The sequence below is a fragment of the Nycticebus coucang genome, chromosome 13 (genome assembly GCF_027406575.1).
Source record: "Nycticebus coucang isolate mNycCou1 chromosome 13, mNycCou1.pri, whole genome shotgun sequence".
Lineage (NCBI taxonomy): Eukaryota > Metazoa > Chordata > Mammalia > Primates > Lorisidae > Nycticebus > Nycticebus coucang.
In genome coordinates this window covers 101,956,337-101,975,211 of record NC_069792.1, presented here as the reverse complement: position 1 = coordinate 101,975,211, position 18,875 = coordinate 101,956,337, and the positions used below count along the sequence as shown (strand labels likewise).

The window sequence follows — 18,875 nt, the reverse complement described above, 5'->3', positions numbered from 1 at the left end:
GTCTAAGTCCAGTGTGGCTTGTCTCTGATTAACAGCCTTCCTCACCTTAGCTAAAAACATTCCAAGCCCTTAGGCAAAGTTGTAAACAATTACAAATTAAAGAATCTTTAAACCCACCTCTAACCTGTTGATATTGGAATTTCGACTTCAGTAGGTTCTTGGTGTCCGTGATTCAAAGAATGAACCAATGGACCACAGATCAGTGGTAAGACAGGATTTATTTGCAGAAAAGAGTACAAAAACACCAAAGCGGCTCAGCACCTTTGTGCCAAGGCGCCAGCCACATACACCTGAGCTGGCAGGTTCGAAATGTACGAAGCCAAACAACAATGACAGCTGCAACCAAAAAATAGCTGGGCGTTGTGGCAGGCGCCTGTAATCCCAGCTACTCAGGAGGTGGAGACAGGAGAATTGCTTGAGCCCAGGAGTTGGAGGTTGCTGTGAGCTGTGATTTCACAGCACTCTACCCAGGGCAACAGCTTGAGGCTCTGTCTTTTTTTTTTTTTTTTTTTTTGTAGAGACAGAGTCTCACCGTACCGCCCTCGGTAGAGTGCCGTGGTGTTACATGGCTCACAGCAACCTCTAACACTTGGGCTTACACGATTCTCTTGCCTCAGCCTCCCGAGTAGCTAGGACTACAGGCGCCCGCCACAACGCCCGGCTATTTTTTTGTTGCAGTTTGGCCGGGGCTGAGTTTGAACCCGCCACCCTCGGCATATGGGGCCGGCACCCTACTCACTGAGCCACAGGTGCCGCCCTTGAGGCTCTGTCTTAAACAACAACAACAAAAACCACCCAAGCTCCCAAGTGGGGAAAGAAAAGCTCTCTCTCTCTCTGTCTCTGTCAGTCTCTCTGTCTCACTGACTCGGGCTCTTTGTCTAGGGGTATATATAGTCACATCAGCCCTCTGTAATTACATTTAGAGTGTAGGGGACTTGTCTGGGATGTGAATGAATGGCTACAATGCCTTTCCTTCCAGGCCTGGGAAACTTACATGAAATTGACCAGGCCTAGAAAATGGGTTCCCTGTTCAGCCATAAGTGCAAAGGGAGAGAAACCTAAGGTGCTGGTGTCTCCCGGTATGTATCTGGCCCTCTGGCTACTGGAGCCTCCTGACAGCCCCCCACTGCCTACCCTCCAGCCTGCTGGTTCCGCTGCTCACTGCCACGGCACCAACACCACCAAGGCTGAGGCAGCTGGTTTGCACTCCCTCAAGCTCCACCTAGCTGGCTGGGACACCACTTGTCTTGTATCACTGTCATGCCCCGCTTTTGCATGTCTTTTCAGGCCATATCAATGTACACCTTCCATGATTGATCTATCACTTTACTGTAATTCTTATCTCCCTAAAATGTATAAAACCAAACTGTAACGCAGTCACTGCGAGACCACTTGCTCAAGGCTTCTTAGGTGTGGCTCTCCGCAGACCACTGTGTAACTTAGTCTATTTTGTGCTGTTATAACAATACCCGAGAGTGGGTAATTTATAAGGAACAGAGATTTATTTCTTATAGTTCTGGGGGCAGGGAAGTCCAAGGTTGAGGGTCCACATTTGGTGAGGTCTTCTGGCTTTGTTATCTCATGTTGGAAGGCAGAAAGCAGGAGATGAGGGGCTAGAGAGAAGGGGCCCAAATCCAACCTTTTATCAGGAACCGACTTTGAAGATCATTATTAGGTCAATGACTGCAAAACCTTCATGACCTAACCATCTCCAAAAGGTCTTTTTTTTTTTAGAGACAGAGTCTTACTTTATCACCCTGTAGAGTGCTATTGCATCACAGCTCACAGCAACCTCCAACTCTTGGGCTTAGATGATTCTCTTGCCTCAGCCTCCCAAGTAGCTGGGACTACAGGCGCCCACCACAACGCCCAGCTATTTTTTTGTTGGTTGTTGCAGTTTGGTAGGGGCTGGATTTTAACCCACCACCCTTGGTATATGGGGCCAGCGCCCTACTCACTGAGCCACAGGTGCCGGCCCTGTGTTGTTCTTTTTCAAGATTGTTTTATGTATTCTACATAAAATGTATTTATGAATATGAATTTCAGGATTGGCTTTTCCATTTGTGAAAAAAAAAGACCATGGGAATTTTGGTAGGGGTTGTACTGAATCTTTAGATTGCTTTGGGTAGTATTGCTATCTGGGAGAACTGTGCCTTTACTCATGATACCAAATGTGCGGGATTTTTTCCTGCACACCAACCAGTTCTCTGGGGATACTAACGGGGTGTCCAACAATGTAATGCAATTCTGACAAGGGCTCAGTCCCACAGGACTGCCTCTACTTCAGATGCTAGTCACAATTCCGGGCCTCCCTACTTCTGACTGATCAAGTATAGATGAGGCGTGCCTACAGCCCCTTTCCTTGAGTTCAATGATTTGCTAGAATGACTCCCAGGACCCAGGAAGTCATTTTACTTATATTATTGGTTTATTATAAATGATACAACTCAGAACAGCCAAAGGCAAGAGATGCATAGGGCAAGGTATGGGGGGAGGGGTCAAGAGAGGGAGAGAGACAGGGCAGGGGATCAGTGATCACTAATCACCAATCAGCACAGCAGATATAATGAAAAAGTTTGAAATGTTGTGAGAATAAGCAGGATATGATGCAGAGACACAAAGTGAGCACATGCTTTTGGAGAAGTATTTTTTTTTTTTTTTCAGACAGAGCCTCAAGCTGTTGCCCTGGGTAGAGTGCTGTGGCATCATAGCTCACAGCACAGCAACCTCCAACTCCTGGGCTCAAACGAATCTCCTGCCTCCGCCTCCCAAGTAGCTGGGACTACAGGCACCCACCACAACGCCCGGCTATTTTTTGGTTGCAGCTGTCGTTGTTTGGCAGGCCCAGTCTGGATTTGAACCCACCAGCTCAGGTGTATGTGGCTGGTGCCCTAGCCACTTGAGCCACAGGCGCTGAGCCTGGAGAAGTATTTCTGGTAGGCTTGCTCCATGCATAGATGCCACACTCAACTTGTAAGAAATATGCAGTATCAGCAAAGTTCAATAAAGGAGATTGCAATTAAAGAATTGATTGCTTTTAAATACTCAAATTTAAGGCCCAGTACAGTGGCCTACATCTGTAATCCTAGCACTCTGGGAGGCTGAGGCATGTAGATTGCCTGAGTTCAGGAGTTTGAGACCAGTCTGAGCCACAGGGAGACTCCATCTCTAAAGATGGTTGGGCATCATGGTGGGAACCTGTAGTCCCAACTACTCAGGAGACTGAGGCAAGAGAATCATATGAGCCCAAGAGTTTGAGATTGCTATGAGCTATGACACCATAGCACTCTGCTAAGGCCGACAAAGTGAGACTCTGTCTCAAAAAATAAATACTCAAACTTAGGGATAAGGTATGTAAGACTGTTGCGGGAATCTAATCTTGGTGGAGAGAAAGTGGAGTGAGTCACCTTAACACCAGTGATTTGCAAAAGAGGAAGGGGTTTTAGTTCAGCTGCAGAGCTGCTGCAGAGTAGAACCCAAAACCGTGAGCTCTGAATCAGCTCTGTCCGTTATTGGACTCACAAGTAGACGGACAAAGGTGTCAAATCATGTACAAGGTTTACAGAAATGGACGCAAGCAGTAAGTGTTAGTTTCAATGACCCAGAAAGTTTAAGTTTTAGAAATTCTTAAGGGCTGGGTTACCATGGGGAGGAACTTGCAGGACCTCTCTAAGAAGCCTTTGCTTTTTAAGACTTTACTTTGCCCAGGTATCCTTCCTCAGCACTAGTGTGAAGATGGTCACCTTCCCCGGGAGAGATTGGGGGGGACCCTCCTTCAGGAAAGGGAAAGGGTAGGTGACAGTGTTATGCCCAGGAGTTCCACAAAGATTACACAGCCAAACAAGCAAATTTACAGCAGAGTCCTTTTATTGAAGAGCTGGCAGGCGACTGCCTCAGTGTCCCAACATGGGGCTTCTGAGAGCAGCCCAAGTGCTTAAGAAGTTGGGTTTTTATGGTTTGGTCTGCATCCTGGTTGGCATGCAGGCTGTCCAGGTGCATTCAGGTGGGGTAGCAAGCAAGCATTATACAGATGCAGAATTTTGTGGTTAAACATCATACATCTTTGTTTTAATATTTTTCCACACATCTTAGTTCCAGTATTCTTTCCACCTGCTATTGTTTAAAGGTCAGTCTGGGGATAGTGAGTTCTTTTCCCAGGGAGTTAATCAAGCAAGAAGTTAGTACTTTCCCATCTATCGTGGGAGTGAACCAGACTTATACCATTTTGTTGAGGGCTTGCAGCCAGGGTAATTGCCAGGATTTAACTGGTATTTTTCTACTTTAGCTTAGGCCTAACAACAGTTCCTAAGACATGTATAGGAAAGGATCAGCACACAAGGCTGAGAGACACAGTGGTGGCTTGCCGTGGCCACCCACTGTGACCCAGTACTAAAGTTGACAGAGGCAGCTCCTTGGTCGTGTGACTCTGGAGACCGATTTCATGTCTCAGCCTCTGCGACATCAGAGTAACAAGGAAAGCACGTTTTTATACACATTTGCAATCTAAGTACTCCTGAACGTGGCCTGCATACATGAAAGACGTAGGGAATGACATCGTTCGCCTTATTTGAATTTAGGAGCAGAAACTTGAGAAAAGTTTGTGTTGAGAGGGGCACCCAGAGGGAGCCTAGCCCGGAAAGGAGCTTTTCTGACGCGAACGTCAACACCTTCTTGGCGACCCCAGCCCCGTATCGGTGACCCGGACGAATGGGGCCCTCATTCAGAACGCTGCTTTTGTGACCATGTCCCAAGGCCGCCTTTCCCGGGGCTCCCCATCCGTGTCTAGGGTGGGTCCTCCTCTCGTTTGCTAACAGGCAGCTCCAGAAGCGGGGTTGAAGCTGCTCCTCGTGGGTCAAAAGGCGCGGGCGGCGAGTCGGCCTCCAGCCCCTCTCCCCCGCCGCGGCGGGCCCTGAGGATGCCTGGGCCGGACGCCGGGGGCTGCCGGTGGTGCAGTGCCCCGTGTCCCCTGCTCGCCCATTCCCCACTGACCCCGCAGGGGCTCAGCCAGCGTCCAGTCGCGTTCCAGCGGTCCTGACCACAGCGCAGCCTTGGGCTTCGCCTCCCGAATGATACTCCATTTTTCAGGCGGCTGCGCAGCCGCGGACCCATTTCCCAGAAGCGCCCGGGAGCGCCGGCGCACCTCGAGGACCCCATTTCCCAGAAGCGCCCGGGACGGAGGGGGAGTAGGGCCCCGCCCCCGCCCCGGAGGCCCCACCCACTCTACCTGGCGGCGCGCGGGGCCGAAGGCTCAGCCGTCGCCGGAAGCAGCGGTGCCAGCTCGGGGCAGTGGGGCAGGGCACAGGTGAGACGTTGCACCAGACGCCGGGGGGTATCCTTGGGGGAGCTCTGCGTGACGAGCCGGGGCCTGGACCTACAGTGCTCCCCGTGAGCCAGGGAACGCTGTCGGCCTCCAGGATCTGGGTGAATGGATGGTGCTTGGGCCATGGGCTGGGGCCTGGCGGCCGGGAGTCCCTTCATGGGTCTCTGGACGGGCCGCCCAGCTGGTTGGGAGCAGGGCGTCCTCCCATACGGGCTGGCTCTGGGGCCCTGCGGTGGGTCCAAAGCGGTCCTGGCGTAGCCCCAGCAGATTTTCAGCTCCCAGACGTAGGATCCTGGGGAGTGGCGGCGCCCAGGTCCTGTCCGGTTCTGACCCAGCGGCGCGACCTGCCCAGGAGGAATCAGACTCGCGCGGTCCTGTCCCTAGCTTAAGGATTTTGGCTGGGAGCAGCCATAATCTGCACCAGGAGCCCAAAGGCTAGGGTTAATTGCTTCTTTTGTCAGCCAGAAGAAGGTAGAATGTACCTTTTCTGAGCCCAAGGCTCGTCGTGGTTTCTGACCAACTCCTCTTGGCTGAGTGGTAGCCTCAACGCCCCGTGGAGCTCTAGGCAGAGGGCTTCCAGGGGAACAGGGTTGGGGACAAGAGGCAGCTCATTCCATCTCGGTCTTTCTGGTTCAGTGGATCATGTCCCCTCATTGAGGGTCTAATCCTGTGCCAGCTGCCCCAGGAAAATAGGGTTCCAGAGGATAGGAGCATGATGGCTTCAGTCTCACACCATTTGGCACTACAGGTGCAGCCAACATGGGTGAGCCCAGGGGGTCCATGCGGATCCTAGTGACAGGGGGCTCTGGGCTGGTGGGCAGAGCCATCCAGAAAGTGGTAGCAGATGGAGCTGCCCTGCCTGGAGAAGACTGGGTGTTTGTCTCCTCCAAAGACGCGGATCTCACGTGAGTACATCCTTGGAGCACCTGTCCTCCCCTGCCTCCTCCACAATAAAGAGCTCCAGGCTGGGCCTGTTCCTGAACTGGCAGCAGCCACATGTCTGGGACCTCTCTGCCAGGTGGCAGACCTGGCCTGGGTGTGTTCACTTGTGCTGCTGGGCAAACACTTCCCATCCCTTCCTGGAAGCCCAAACCCTCACACAATTGGGCATTGAACGTGGCCATTTTGCCTTTTGGCTCCTTCTCCTGTCGTGGCTCCACCCTTGGGTGCGGGTTCCCTCAGTCCTCCATGTGGGTTCTGACAGCCTGGCTTCCCCCAGGGATGCAGCACAGACCCGAGCCCTGTTTGAGAAGGTCCGACCGACGCATGTCATTCATCTTGCTGCAATGGTGGGGGGTCTCTTCCGGAATATCAAATACAATCTGGACTTCTGGGTAAGTTGGGGGTGGGGGGGAGCAAGTACTAGCAGCCAGGAACTGGTTCTAGGGACTTTCTGGTGGACTTCTCACTTTTACAAGTTCATGTTCCCACCCCAGTGGGATCAGGGCTGGACACAGGCTGGTGCGGGCAACCCCTGAGGGACCTCCTGTCGCCCACACTTGGTGCTATGGGCAAAGGAGTGTACAGGTGGGTCTGGGGTCATGCTTCTCAGTGAGAAATTCCCTAGAGCCAACCTGCAGTAATGGGAGCTACCAGAAGCCAGCATTTGCCATTTGGCCTGGGCTGGTTCCTGCTCCTTGAGCCCTCTGGGCCTCCAGAGCCTCCACTCCCAGGACAGTGCTGGTCCGGTTCCCCTGAGCCAAGTCTCACAGAGTCCAGGGTTCAGGAGTGTGAACTGGGCTCATGTGTTTGTGACATGTACCCTGGTGTGGCATGGTGTCAAGGCCCTGCCCCTCCTGTCTCTGAGCAGCACTTTGGCTTGGCTGGCCTATACCAGGCACTGGGGTCAGCAGAGGATCAGACTAGATTCTGCCCGGGGCCCTGTCACCCCAGAGCCCTTGCTGTCTCTGTTTCAGCCTTTCCAGCAGTCTCCCTGTCTGTCACCTCTCCTCTCCCAAGTCTAAACGTCCTTGGTGTCTCATGTCCAATTTACAGAAGGGGCAGTGAGTCTTGGGCAGGGATAGGGCAGGCCAAGGCTTAACTATTACTGAGCAGTTGAGCCAGGTGTGAGCTTCGCTAGGGTGGAGTAGTAGAGGGCCTACTCCCTCTGAAGTGAGAGCCCCACCGCACCCTAGGGCCAGATTGGGCCACCTGGGCTCCTTGCCCATGCTCCTCTACCTGCTGTGCCCTGGGTAGGCCAAGCCTGGGTGGCCCTGCCCCAAGCTGGGGGGTACAGTTCTCTCCTGCACTTCCAGGAAGGCAGGGCTGGACTCTAGCACAGTCTTGGCAGGAGAAGGCAGTGGTTTCTGTAAGGGCAACACTAAGAGGCTCTGTTTGGTCCCAGGAGCAGTCCAAATGAGCAGGCTCAGGTACTGCTTGTGTTTGAGGGGCCAGGGTGTGCCCTCACTTCTAGTTCCTCTGTTTCCTTGACCTTGAGGAGCAGGTCAGGACTGGAGTCCTGCTGGAGGGGCCTGACCTCCCTTCCCTACCCCTGCAGAGGAAGAACGTGCACATCAATGACAACGTCCTGCACTCCGCCTTTGAGGTGGGCGTCCGCAAGGTGGTATCCTGCCTGTCCACCTGTATCTTCCCTGACAAGACCACCTACCCTATTGATGAGACTATGGTGAGGGGCAGAGCCAGAAAACCGCCTGGGCCGGGAAGCCATCTGGGCGGGGCCGGGAAGTGGCAGCCTCTGTGCCTCTCCTGCTCCCCAGATACACAACGGGCCGCCCCACAGCAGCAATTTTGGGTATTCGTATGCCAAGAGGATGATCGACGTACAGAACAGGTCTTCCTCGCGTGTCTTGCTAAGGCTTTGCCAGGACTGGGAAAGAGGGTTCAAGCTCCACGAGGTGGGTGGGAGGGGCTGGGGAGCCTGTGCTGGGTATTCTCACGGCCTCTTGCATTTCCTCTCTAAGAGGCCCATGGTGGGGAGGAGCGGGGTCAGTGGTCCCAGGGCGAGGGAGGAGATGCTGTGCCTCCACAGGGCCTACTTCCAGCAGCACGGCTGCACCTTCACCGCGGTCATCCCCACCAATGTCTTCGGGCCTCACGATAACTTCAACATTGAGGATGGCCACGTGCTGCCTGGCCTCATCCACAAGGTGCACCTGGCCAAGAGTGAGTGCCTGGCCACCCAGCTGATGGGGCCCTGGCTGAGCGGAGGAGGAGGTGGCTCACCTGTCACCTGCCTCTCCCATGCACCCACAGGCAGCGGCTCAGCCTTGACGGTGTGGGGCACAGGCAAGCCTCGGAGGCAGTTCATATACTCATTGGTTCGTATGGGAGGGCACAGCTCTCCCCCCAGAAAGTCTATCCCAGGAACCCTGGGTCTGCCCGTGCTGAGCTGTGGGGGAGGCGGTGGTAGCAGAGCCCAGGAACAGGTGAGGGTCCTGGCTGAGCCCTTGGAGGAGTGATCTCTGTTCCTTGAATATCCCTGGGCTCCTGCCCTACAGGAGTCACTGGGCATGGCTGTGAGGAAGGACTGCTCAAAGAAGGGACCCTATCCCCAGCTGAGCTCTGGCTGTGTCCTCCTGAGCAGGGACAGCAGTGTGGACGCCCCAGCAGGGGTGTCTGGGAGAGATGACCTGTTGGCCCCATTTGGCTACTCCTTGTGGTTTCTGACCCTCACTGTCTGACCTCCAGGACCTGGCCCAGCTCTTTATCTGGGTCCTGCGGGAGTACAGTGAGGTGGAGCCCATCATCCTGTCAGGTGGGCACTCTGCAGCCCCCAGCCTCCCTTTCTCCTGCCATGGGCTGGGCCTATGTTTGTCCCAGGAGGCTGGCTGAGCGGTGGCAGTAAGGATACTCATGGGGGCTTGGGTGGCAGGCCCAGAGGGCTGACCTGGCTGTGGGTGTTCCCTCCCCACAGTGGGTGAGGAGGATGAAGTCTCCATCCAGGAGGCGGCTGAGGCTGTGGTGGAGGCCATGGACTTCCATGGAGAAGTCACTGTATCCTCTGGTTCCAGGGTTCAAGTGAGGACACCATGGGCATATTCAGAGGCCCTCCCTGCCTGGGGGCCTCCTGCATGGGAACACCTTCCTCCCCTCATTGTGTTCATCCTGGCAGGAGGAGGTGGGTCTGCTGGCTGGAGCTGGCTGGGGCTCGGGGTACCAGTGCTCCTTGCTTTGTGACCTTGACTAAATGCCTAGTTTGATACAACCAAGTCAGATGGGCAGTTTAAGAAGACAGCCAGTAACAGCAAGCTGCGGGCCTACCTGCCTGACTTCCGGTTCACGCCCTTTAAGCAGGGTGAGCTCCTGCCTTTCCCGCAGCCCATACCCAGCCCTATAGGCCAGTACTTGCCCGTCTTCTTGGCTTTGGACCTTCACTGTCCCTGCTCTGGAGGAGGGATGGGTTGCCCTACAGATCTGGTCTCCAGGCCCCTCAGAGCCTGTACTACCTAGGGGCTGTAACTTCTCTCTGTCCCGGTTCCCACTCTCACCACCTCTTCCCAAGGGGGCTGTTCAGGTCTTGGGCCCCCCGCACCCACCAGCTATCCCCACCCTCTCCTACAGCTGTGAAGGAGACCTGCACTTGGTTCGCTGACAACTATGAGCAGGCCCGGAAGTGAAGCCAGGTGGTGGGAGCAAGTGCTGGTGGGTACTCAGCTGGCAGAAAGCCCTGTGGCTGCCACCCCCAGACCCTGCCAGTAGCTGAGAACACTGCCCAGCAACCTAGGCCCACGTTCCATCTTGCCCTGTGGTTCCAGGCAGCTGTCCAGCTGGGCCAACTCTTATCTGTCCTCAGGGAAACCAAGGCCTGGCCAAGCCTAGCACTTTGCTCCCCACACTGGTTTCTGGTAATGAGTGTGTCCACTCTGATCCTGCTGCCCCTCTCCCGTGGAGCTAATAAAGTGCATTTTCACAGGCCTGGCCTCAGCAGCTCTGTGTCAAGCTGTGCCCCATGCTCAAGCATTGCCTCTCATCCTAGCCAGCCCAGGACCACTACACCCTGCTTGCTGTCCAGCCTGAGAGCTGGTGGGCCAGGGCAGCTGACCACCCCTGGCTGGGGTAAGGGCAGAGGCTACAGGAAAGTGTGTGTGTGGGCAGGAGGCAGCCACAGTGAGCCAGGCCTGAACTGTTGGTGGGATGAGGATGTTTAGGGCAGGGCTCCTTCCTCAGTCTCAGCCTCGCTGCACAGGAGCAGGCCTGGGGGTGCCTGAGCACCTCTAGCCTCCTCACCTTGGCCCGGGGAATTCAGGGAAAGAGGCTAGCCTGGGTCTGGACAGGCCAAATAGGGCCATCACATGGGGTAAACAGAGGCTGACTAGTGGGAGGCTCAACTTCCCTGGGGCTCCAGCAGAAATCAGCCCGACCTGGCCCCACATCTCCCTGGTCTGACTTTGTCCCACAGAAGACAGGTGGTATTTAAGGAGGTGTCTGCTGGTCAGGCCAGCTCCAGTCCCCAGGGAGGTGAGCCTCATCAACCTCATCATTCTCAGGAGATGGCAAAGTTTGTAAAGTCTGATGGACAGGTGTGCCTACCATCCCATCAGTGCTAGGGTAGGGCCCCTGCAAACTCACTGCCTCCCACAGCTCCTGCCCTGGCTCTGGTCTTGACCCTGGGCCCAGCTCTTCTCAGTGTCCCTTTGCTCCTGGGTGCCCAGAAGGCACTTCTGTCTGCAGATTGTGTGTCCAAGTTCACTTCTGCCTGTGTTTGCTTGGAAAATATTGGCCTATCTTCCCTGGGCGAGCCACCAAGTCTGCAATTGTGTCTGCTACAAGTTGCTGCACCCCCTGTCCTCTCACCACATCTGTGTCTCTACAAACTGGAGGTGTTCATCCTCCAGAGACTGCCTCTTGGGTCAAGGGCTCCCACCTTTTAGGTCTCAGCTGAAGTGGCCCTTCCTCCAAAAAATCTTCCCTGTTCCCCACCTCTACCCCTTCACTAAGCACCTGCTCTGCCACAATTGCTCATTTGCTTGTCTGGAAACTTCTGGGAGCCCTGCTCCCTGCCCCTTGCTGACCTCAAGGGACTTGCAGCTCCTGGCATCATCCCTTTGTAGATGAAGGATCTGCATGTATGGGATTCAGGGAAGGCCTACTGTGGGGGGTAGTATCTGAGTTGGAGCTTAGATCAGGTAGGTGAGGGAAGGGGGGCAGAGGTGTCCAGAGCACACGCAGTGGTTAGGGTGCCACTAGGACAGTGGTTCTCAACCCACAGGAACTGTATTAAAGGGTCACAGCATTAGGAAGGTTGAGAACCACTGCACTAGGAGCTCCCAGCCAATGCTCAGAGGCCTGGCCTGACATGGTCCGTGGCCACCTGGGCCCTGGGCTTTCTCCTACCAGCTCTGGGCAGTCAGCTGGCAACTCTTACATTGTTTCATTCCACCCAAGGCAACTGGGTTTTCCCTTTTCTCTTTTTAATTTATTTTTATTTTTTTGAGAGAGTTTCACGCTGTTGCCGTGGACAGAGTGCTATGGTGTCATAGCTCATTAGCAACCTCAATCTCTTGGGGTCAAGTAATCTTCCTTCAGCTTCCCAAGTAGCTGAGACTATAGGCTCCCACCACAATACCTGGCTAGTTTTTCTATTTTTTTTTTTTTTTTTTGCAGTTTTTGGTCAGGGCTGGGTTTGAACCCCCCACCTTTGGCATATGGGGCCAGCGCCCTACTCCTTTGAGCCACAGGCGCCGCCTCCAGTTTTTCTATTTTTAGTAGAGACAGGGTTTCATTCTTGCTCAGCCTGGTCTCAAACTCCTGAGCTCAAACAATCTGCCTATCTAGGCCTCCCAGAGTGCTGGGATCACTGGTGTGAGCCACTGCACCTGGCCTAGTTTTTCCTTTTTTAGATGACAAGGAACTGGATGCTACAGGCCCCTCTCACAGTTTGGGTCCAGAGCCATCACTGCCCCTGGGGGCCTGGGAGAGCAGGGACCCTGCAATCATTCCAGGGAGTCTATGGCAAAGAGACTGACACTGAAAGCTGGTCCCCAGGACCCGGCCAGCTGGACACTCAAGCAACACTGGCAGCCTTCCACCCAGCCTTCTCCCAGAAAACCAATCCTCTCCATTTTCCTCTTCCTGCATGTCAGAGAAACTCCAGAGTGCCCTTGACGTCTCACTTTTCCTTAGCCTTTCAGCACATTCTGCCCTTCAACATCCAGAAACATTTCCCAAATCTAACTGTGCCACCACCACTACCTGACCCTCTTTTACCATGTGCGGCTCATGGAAGAGTGGCTACAGCCCTGCCAACAGCTTTCCCTAGCACTCTACGCACATTGTAGGGCAGGCCATGGTGTCTCTGTCCTTTACCCTCCTGACACTGCCAAGTTGGCCTTTCTGCATTTTTTTCTCCACTCCCATTACCCACACAACCTTCCCACCTCTCAAACACACCAGCTGAATCCCTGCCGAGGGCCAGTGCCTGGCCGGTCACTGCTGGGAGCCTGCTTCCCCTGAGAGCATACAACTACTAAGCAGCTAACTTCTGTCCCTCTGTTATCCACGAAGTCCTTCAGTCGTCTTAATGCCATTTGAGTGAGAAACGTGTACTCTCCCAGTTTACACGCAGGAAGGTGGAGTTGAGCAATGATCCTGGCTCCATGGAGGTATTGGGGGCCGGCACTCTTGGCCACAATGCATATCACCCACGTTGCCTGGCCACAGTGGCTGAAGCAGTGGACTTCTCACGTCAACTGTTTCAGAAGCGTGACCACCCTTGAGGTTGTGCTGTGTGTGGGGTCTGTCTCCACCGCCTATGAGCGTGTGGCAGGGTAGGGGAATGGCCTCTGGCTGCTCTGCTGTGTTCTTTTCCAGGCCCTGAGCAGGGCCCAGACATTGCAGATGCCCAGCACATATCGGTTGAATGAACGAGGGGATTTCATTGTTGAAGGACTTAAAAAATGCCAAAGGGTTGGGCAGAGCCTGTGGCTCAACAGAGTAGGGCGCCGGCCCCATATGCCGGAGGTGGTGGGTTCAAACCCTGCCCCGTCCAAAAACTGCGCAAAAAAAAAAAAAAAAAAAAAAAGCCAAAGGGTTTAGAAGAAAATAAAACATTTAAAATGAAGACTAAGTGAAGAGTAAAAAACCTGCCATCTTAGATCTTCAAGCTTTATTTTTCTCTCGTTGATTCTAAATTACAGGCTCCTCCACGCCCACCCGCACCCTTCCCGTCAGTCTCTGATGGTCCAGGACCCCCAAGAGAGCCAGGCGTCGGCGAGGTCCCCGGCCTCGGGAGGGAAGCCCCTTCCCACCCCCGCCCGCAGCCCGCGAGGATCACGGCGGAGCTCAGCAAGCCATGGCTGGCTGGGGAGGGCCCTCCGGAGTCGGGCCCGACGCCCCCTCCGGGCAGCTCAGGCGCCCAGCAGCCACCCGGTGGGCTGCGGAGTCCCGCGAGGGTCACGCAGCTCGCGGAGGACAAGCGCACAGCCCTCCCACTCCGGCCACTTTGGAAAATCAGGACGCCTGCGCCCCGCCCCGCGCCCTCTCTCAGCCAATGGGCGGTGTAGCTTTCTCAGGCCAACGAATAGAGAGGGGCGGAAGCCACTGCCTTGCAAGCCCGTAGAGAGCGTACAGGAAGCCAGGGACGCAGTGTGCGATGCGGCCAGCCAATTGACGAGCAAAGAGGCAAGATGGTGTTTCCTATTGGCGGGTGTGGGGGCGCGGTCTGTGGTTGGCCGGTGAACGCGGCAGTGGCGTCCGGGGCGGCAAGATGGCGGCGGTGGGGTCTGCCCCGCTGCGCGTGGGCTTCGTGGGCGCAGGCCGCATGGCGGAAGCCATCGCGCAGGGCCTCATCCGAGCAGGTGCGGCATACCCATGAACATACTGGTCTGGCTCGGGAGGTGCCCCGGGCGGGAAGCACTTTCGTCCGGGAAGGAGCTGGTGCGCGTGCCCCGTGCCGGTGCCGGCGGGGTCCCCAGAGCCTCAGCGCAGGACGAGAGGGCAGCAAGGGTGCCCAGGGGCGAGCGGGTGGCCTCTCCACCAAGAGCGGGGCAAACGGAGCGCGGACCCTGCGCCTCGGGACTTAGCTCCCTTGTGCCCAGGGAACACCTATTTCTTTTTTAATGCGGCTATAGAATCTTTGTAGCTGCACGTGTGGCTCAGGTGATAATTCTCGTGGACAGAACTGGCTCAGTACCTCATGGCCGTGGTCAAGCTGATCGCTCTGAGCCTCTGATTTCTTCCTCTTTGTGCGCCAGCGCCACTTCTGGTAGTAAGCTGGGGCCAGGTAATTTGTCCTGTGCTTGTAGGGTGCCTAGCATCTCTGGCCTCTCTTGTCCGGATGCTAGTAACACCCCGTAGCGTGACAGCCCATAATATCCCTAGACATGGACAAATGTCGCCTGGATGGGGGAAAAGGGGAGCAAAATCATACCTGGTTGAGAACCACTGATACTCAGTGGGGGGTATTGGTGTTACTCCAATAGAAACCGTAGTGTGTGTGGATTGTGGGCAGAAAGAGCTAAATGGTTTAGGCTCTGCATTCAGCCATACTTCAAGGTCCAGAGTTTTACCTATAAAACCTGGCAGTATCACTTTCCCCTCAGGGCTATACACATTAAATGGGACATACCTGTCAAATATTTCGCCTAGGACTGTTAAGTGTTGCTGTCACTGTCTTGATTAACTTCAGGTTGTGGTGTACACTTTCGTCTTAATATTTGATCTTACAGAACTCTTTAACTTCTGTACTCCAGTCCCCAACTCCTGTACCTGCTTGATTTCTATCAAGTGGACATTTAGCCTCCACGTGGATGTTCCAACACAAACTTGCCCTCTCTAAGGAAGCTGAGCCCCTGTGGAGCCTTTCGTGGCCATTCAGCCACCATGCCCCCGCCCTAGGCTTGGTGTTCCCCCAAGGATACTGTTCCAGGCAGCCTTCTCTTTCCTGGAGGCAAAGGACCCTGGGGTCCCTGTCTGCACCAGATCCTGGTGTCCATGCCCACCCCCAGGCAGGTGGCATTGACTGCCCAGTAGAATCAGTGGGTCTGACTGCCTGGTCCCAGGTAGATGGAACATCCTTAATTTGGGTTCTTGCAGAGTCTTAGGCTGGCAGGGGACCAGGGATGGGCCAGGCTTAGCTGAGCCTGAGAGGCCACCTTCCTCTCCTCTTAGCCAACCCGCATCGCCAACCCCTCTGCCTTTGCCTTTCCAGGAAAAGTGGAAGCTCAGCATGTGATGGCCAGCGCACCAACAGACAGGGGCCTCTGCCACTTTCGGGTGAGCAGAAGGCCCAGACTCTTCATGAGTGGAGTGTCCTCTCAGGAGCCTGAGTACCTCTTCTTTGCTCCTGTCCTGCTCAGAGACCTACCAGGGCCAGGAGAGTCTGTCTTACTTAGCTGAAGTGTGGAGGAGGCTGATGGGGCTGGGCTGCAGAGGGGAGGTCAGAAGCCAGGGAAAATGTGTGTATTTGCGTGTGTGCTGGGGTGTTGTTATGGGCATTCTCTGAGGACAGAGGCCATGGGGAGGTACTGATATGGGAGTGGGAGTGGTATAGACATTGGTCATGAGAGAGGCCCTGGGACCCATGGAAACACAGGGCAGCCTCCAGCAGGAAGGGCTGTGAAGGGGAAGATGCCCCATTCACACAGCGCCAGAGTCCTGGTCCCGGTGTCTCTTATGCAGGCTTTGGGTTGCCAGACCACCCAGTCCAACCAGGAGGTGCTGCAGAGCTGCTCACTCGTCATCTTTGCCACCAAGCCCCATGTCCTGCCAGCTGTCTTGGCAGAAGTGGCCGCTGTGGTCACTGCTGAGCACATCTTGGTGTCTGTGGCTGCTGGGGTTTCTCTGAGCATCCTGCAGGAGGTGAGTGGCTTTCAGGGTAAGACCATGGCTGCGGAGTAAGCTCTGCTGGCCAGACAGACTCAGGTGGCAAACAACCTCCCAGCCAGCCTGCATAGGTGACAGGTCGCTCACCTGGGCTAGGTGGCTGAGGTTCACTCCTGGTACCATGCTTGGGAGCCACAGCCAGAGTTAGCTGAGATATATCTGCCTGGAGAACCCTACTTTGGGCCTGCCAGCAGGTCCTAATCCCAGAAGCCCCTGACACTGACTTCTCTCTGGCCAGCTGTTACCCCCCTACGCCCGGGTGCTGCGAATCTCACCCAACCTGCCTTGTGTAGTCCAGGAGGGGGCCATAGTGATGGCACGGGGACGCCACATTGGGAACAGCGAGACCAAGTTCCTGCAGAACCTGCTGGAGGCCTGTGGGCAGTGCGAGGAGGTGCCTGAGGCCTATGTGGACATCCACACTGGCCTCAGTGGCAGTGGAGTAGCCTTTGTAAGTGTTGTCTTGCTCATCCCAGCCCTCAACAAAGAGGGGCCCTCCCATGGCCTCTTCCCTCAGGGTGTAGCCCTGGGGCTGTGGGTGCTTGGCCTCTCTAGGCAGACCCTGAGTTCTCTAGTTCTGTTCTCCCTGGACCTTCATTGCTTGGTGGTCCTTTGAGAGAAGCCCTTTTACTGACCCTTGGGCTCTGGCATCTGTGCCTAGTGCTCTGGGCCTTGTTCCTGAAGGTTCTGAGCCCTTTCCAGACTGGGGGAGTGTTGGCTTTGATGTTCTTTCTGACATTGCTATTACAGGTGTGCACATTCTCTGAGGCCTTGGCCGAAGGTGCCATCAAGATGGGCATGCCCAGTGCCCTGGCCCACCGCTTAGCTGCCCAGACCCTGCTGGTGAGTGAGGGTGGCCCTGGGGGAATGTTGGAAAGGCCAGGCCTGTGCTACCTCCAGTGGTCAAGAGAAGGCAGGTCATGGCATCCAAGCTGCTCCTCTCCTGAGTCATTAGCCTCTCACACTCTTCCCAGGGGACAGCCAAGATGCTGCTGCAAGAGGGGCAGCTCCCAGCCCAGCTGCGGACGGACGTGTGCACACCAGGCGGCACCACCATCTACGGGCTTCATGCACTGGAGCAGGGCGGTCTGCGAGCAGCTACCATGAGCGCAGTGGAGGCTGCCACCTGCCGGGCCAAGGAGCTTAGTAGAAAGTAGCCTAGGTCCTGGGCAAAGACCACCTGCTCTTCTCACTCATCTGTGCTGCCTCGGTGCTCCCTTGCCCACTCACTGCTGTATGAGGGTTTCATGCTGTCCTCCCATCCCTGGGGGAAATGCAAGGTGACAGTACTTGAGAGGTTCGGGCAGGCAGGCCTCTCAGCAGTGCAGATGTCCCTCCCTCCCCCTCAGGCAGAAGGCACCTGCCCTAGTGAGTCCACTATAATGGCAGTGTTGGTTCTGAGAGTTCCCAGAGATGGCCTCTTGGTCAGGTGTCCACCTGGTGGAGCAGTTGGTTGGGGCCATGAGCATAGCTGCTGGTTGAGAAGGATTGTCCCAGGTGCCTGGTTTGGAGCCCTGACCTTTCCTTGGACTTTCCAGAGGCTTTGCACAGCTGCAGCCAGGCCAATTCCCTCATGTCAGCTCTGGAGGGTTCAGGACATACAGAATCAGCACAAGAGACCCCCTCCCCCTCAGAAAAGCCAGGGGCCATGGGTCTTGACCTAGTGCTGGGCAGAACCACCTATGAGGAGCAGGAGCCTCATTCTGCCAGCCCCTAAAAAGAAGAGTTGTGTGCTCTTCTCTCAGCCAAGGAGAAACCCCTGGATCCCCAACAGCAGAGCTGCCTTGGGCTGGGCTGGGCTGGGGGCAGTGGGTAGGTGGAGGAAATGTGTCAGCTTCCCCTGCACCCTGACCTGAGCCCTAGCCAGCCAGAAAGAATGTAGACCCCTTGCTTACTTGGGTCCAGGCTCTTCTCTTCCAGGACCTATGCTCTTGGCAAGTGGCCAGCTAGGGCTGGGCCTGATGACCCCTGGTCGGGAGTCCTGGAGAGTCTTGTGGTCTGGACCTACCACCTAGCCTCAGATTGTAAGACTTGGATCCTCCAGCATGCTCCGTAAGGGGCCAGCAGGACCTGGGGAGAAGCAAGTCTATGGATCTGGCAGCTGGGATTCTTGGCCTTTGGGTGGGGAAGGTCTAGGCATATCACCCCTGGTCTGTACCCACCCTTGAGACTCATGCCCCATGTCACACCTACTGAGACGCCCAGAAGCAGGGAAGGTTGTGTGTCATCCACCAGCTGGGTGACCTTGGCACATTAATCCCCATCTGTGAAACTGGGCTGATGGCACCTGTTTGGTGGGAACATCGTTTCTATCCCTCACGCCCACTGCCTCTGTGGCCCTCTTCCAGCCACACTTCCCTGAAGGCCTGCAGCCCTACTGGGTCAGCCCTCATCCCTGAGCACCTGGCCCTAAGGCAGCCTGGCTTTCAGCCCAGTAACTGCATCTCATTCTGGCTCTGGCACTTGTCAGAAGAGTCAGCCTAAGTCTTTCCTACCTATCTGTGGGGATGAGAATAAAGATGCTGTCTCAGAGCACCAGGTGAGCTCGGATCCATCAGAGGCTCATGAAACCAAATTGCAAAGGGCCTGAAATCCCCATCGCAGCTGGCACCTGGGACTTTAATGTCAACAGCAGAGATTTCCCACCTCAGCTGCCAGTCACCATTGCTTGAGGGCTTTGTGAGGACATGGAATTGCCAACTTCCCCTGTACTCAGATTGTCCCTCTAGGGGTCTGTGTGCCAACCCTGGGCCAGGTTGGGGGCTTGGGGCCT

General features: G+C 55.4%; 3 protein-coding genes across 5 annotated transcripts; all 3 read left to right on the top strand.

Moving 5' to 3' along the window:
• The first annotated feature begins 5,167 nt into the window (after nt 1–5,167).
• On the top strand, nt 5,168–10,194 carry GFUS (GDP-L-fucose synthase). 2 transcript variants are annotated; one of them, XM_053558497.1, is made up of 11 exons: nt 5,328–5,429; nt 6,069–6,225; nt 6,540–6,654; nt 7,818–7,946; nt 8,038–8,111; nt 8,310–8,443; nt 8,534–8,598; nt 8,969–9,035; nt 9,195–9,274; nt 9,476–9,575; nt 9,842–10,194. In XM_053558497.1, the coding sequence occupies exons 1-11, from the start codon at nt 5,426–5,428 to the stop codon at nt 9,895–9,897; spliced, it is 981 nt and encodes a 326-aa protein (XP_053414472.1). In that variant the 5' UTR covers nt 5,328–5,425; the 3' UTR covers nt 9,898–10,194. The 2 variants fall into 2 exon arrangements, with proteins under 2 accessions (XP_053414471.1, XP_053414472.1); XM_053558496.1 differs by lacking the exon at nt 5,328–5,429 and adding an exon at nt 5,168–5,302 and having other exon boundaries at nt 8,038–8,443.
• Nucleotides 10,195–11,654: 1,460 nt separating this feature from the next.
• Nucleotides 11,655–13,957, top strand: LOC128563236 (uncharacterized). The gene is made up of 2 exons (XM_053558502.1): nt 11,655–13,014; nt 13,417–13,957. Exons 1-2 carry the CDS (start codon nt 12,863–12,865, stop codon nt 13,955–13,957), a joined length of 693 nt encoding a protein of 230 aa, XP_053414477.1. The 5' UTR covers nt 11,655–12,862.
• On the top strand, nt 13,932–18,634 carry PYCR3 (pyrroline-5-carboxylate reductase 3). 2 transcript variants are annotated; one of them, XM_053558500.1, is made up of 6 exons: nt 13,932–14,076; nt 15,429–15,493; nt 15,899–16,078; nt 16,341–16,553; nt 16,853–16,945; nt 17,077–18,634. In XM_053558500.1, the coding sequence occupies exons 1-6, from the start codon at nt 13,986–13,988 to the stop codon at nt 17,257–17,259; spliced, it is 825 nt and encodes a 274-aa protein (XP_053414475.1). In that variant the 5' UTR covers nt 13,932–13,985; the 3' UTR covers nt 17,260–18,634. The 2 variants fall into 2 exon arrangements, with proteins under 2 accessions (XP_053414475.1, XP_053414476.1); XM_053558501.1 differs by lacking the exon at nt 13,932–14,076 and adding an exon at nt 14,097–14,501.
• Nucleotides 18,635–18,875: the final 241 nt, after the last annotated feature.

What these genes read in the sequence shown, in the direction of transcription:
- PYCR3 (XM_053558500.1), top strand. Translation starts at nt 13,986, where the DNA reads ATGGCGGCGGTGGGGTCTGCCCCGCTGCGCGTGGGCTTCGTGGGCGCA. An exon ending in GTGGCAGTGGAGTAGCCTTT is followed by an intron (nt 16,554 to 16,852) that starts GTAAGTGTTGTC and finishes TTGCTATTACAG; the next exon opens with GTGTGCACATTCTCTGAGGC. An exon ending in TAGCTGCCCAGACCCTGCTG is followed by an intron (nt 16,946 to 17,076) that starts GTGAGTGAGGGT and finishes CACTCTTCCCAG; the next exon opens with GGGACAGCCAAGATGCTGCT.
- LOC128563236 (XM_053558502.1), top strand. Translation starts at nt 12,863, where the DNA reads ATGATCCTGGCTCCATGGAGGTATTGGGGGCCGGCACTCTTGGCCACA. An exon ending in GAGGTTGTGCTGTGTGTGGG is followed by an intron (nt 13,015 to 13,416) that starts GTCTGTCTCCAC and finishes TCTAAATTACAG; the next exon opens with GCTCCTCCACGCCCACCCGC.
- GFUS (XM_053558496.1), top strand. Translation starts at nt 6,080, where the DNA reads ATGGGTGAGCCCAGGGGGTCCATGCGGATCCTAGTGACAGGGGGCTCT. An exon ending in ACCCTATTGATGAGACTATG is followed by an intron (nt 7,947 to 8,037) that starts GTGAGGGGCAGA and finishes CCTGCTCCCCAG; the next exon opens with ATACACAACGGGCCGCCCCA. An exon ending in CAAGGTGCACCTGGCCAAGA is followed by an intron (nt 8,444 to 8,533) that starts GTGAGTGCCTGG and finishes ATGCACCCACAG; the next exon opens with GCAGCGGCTCAGCCTTGACG.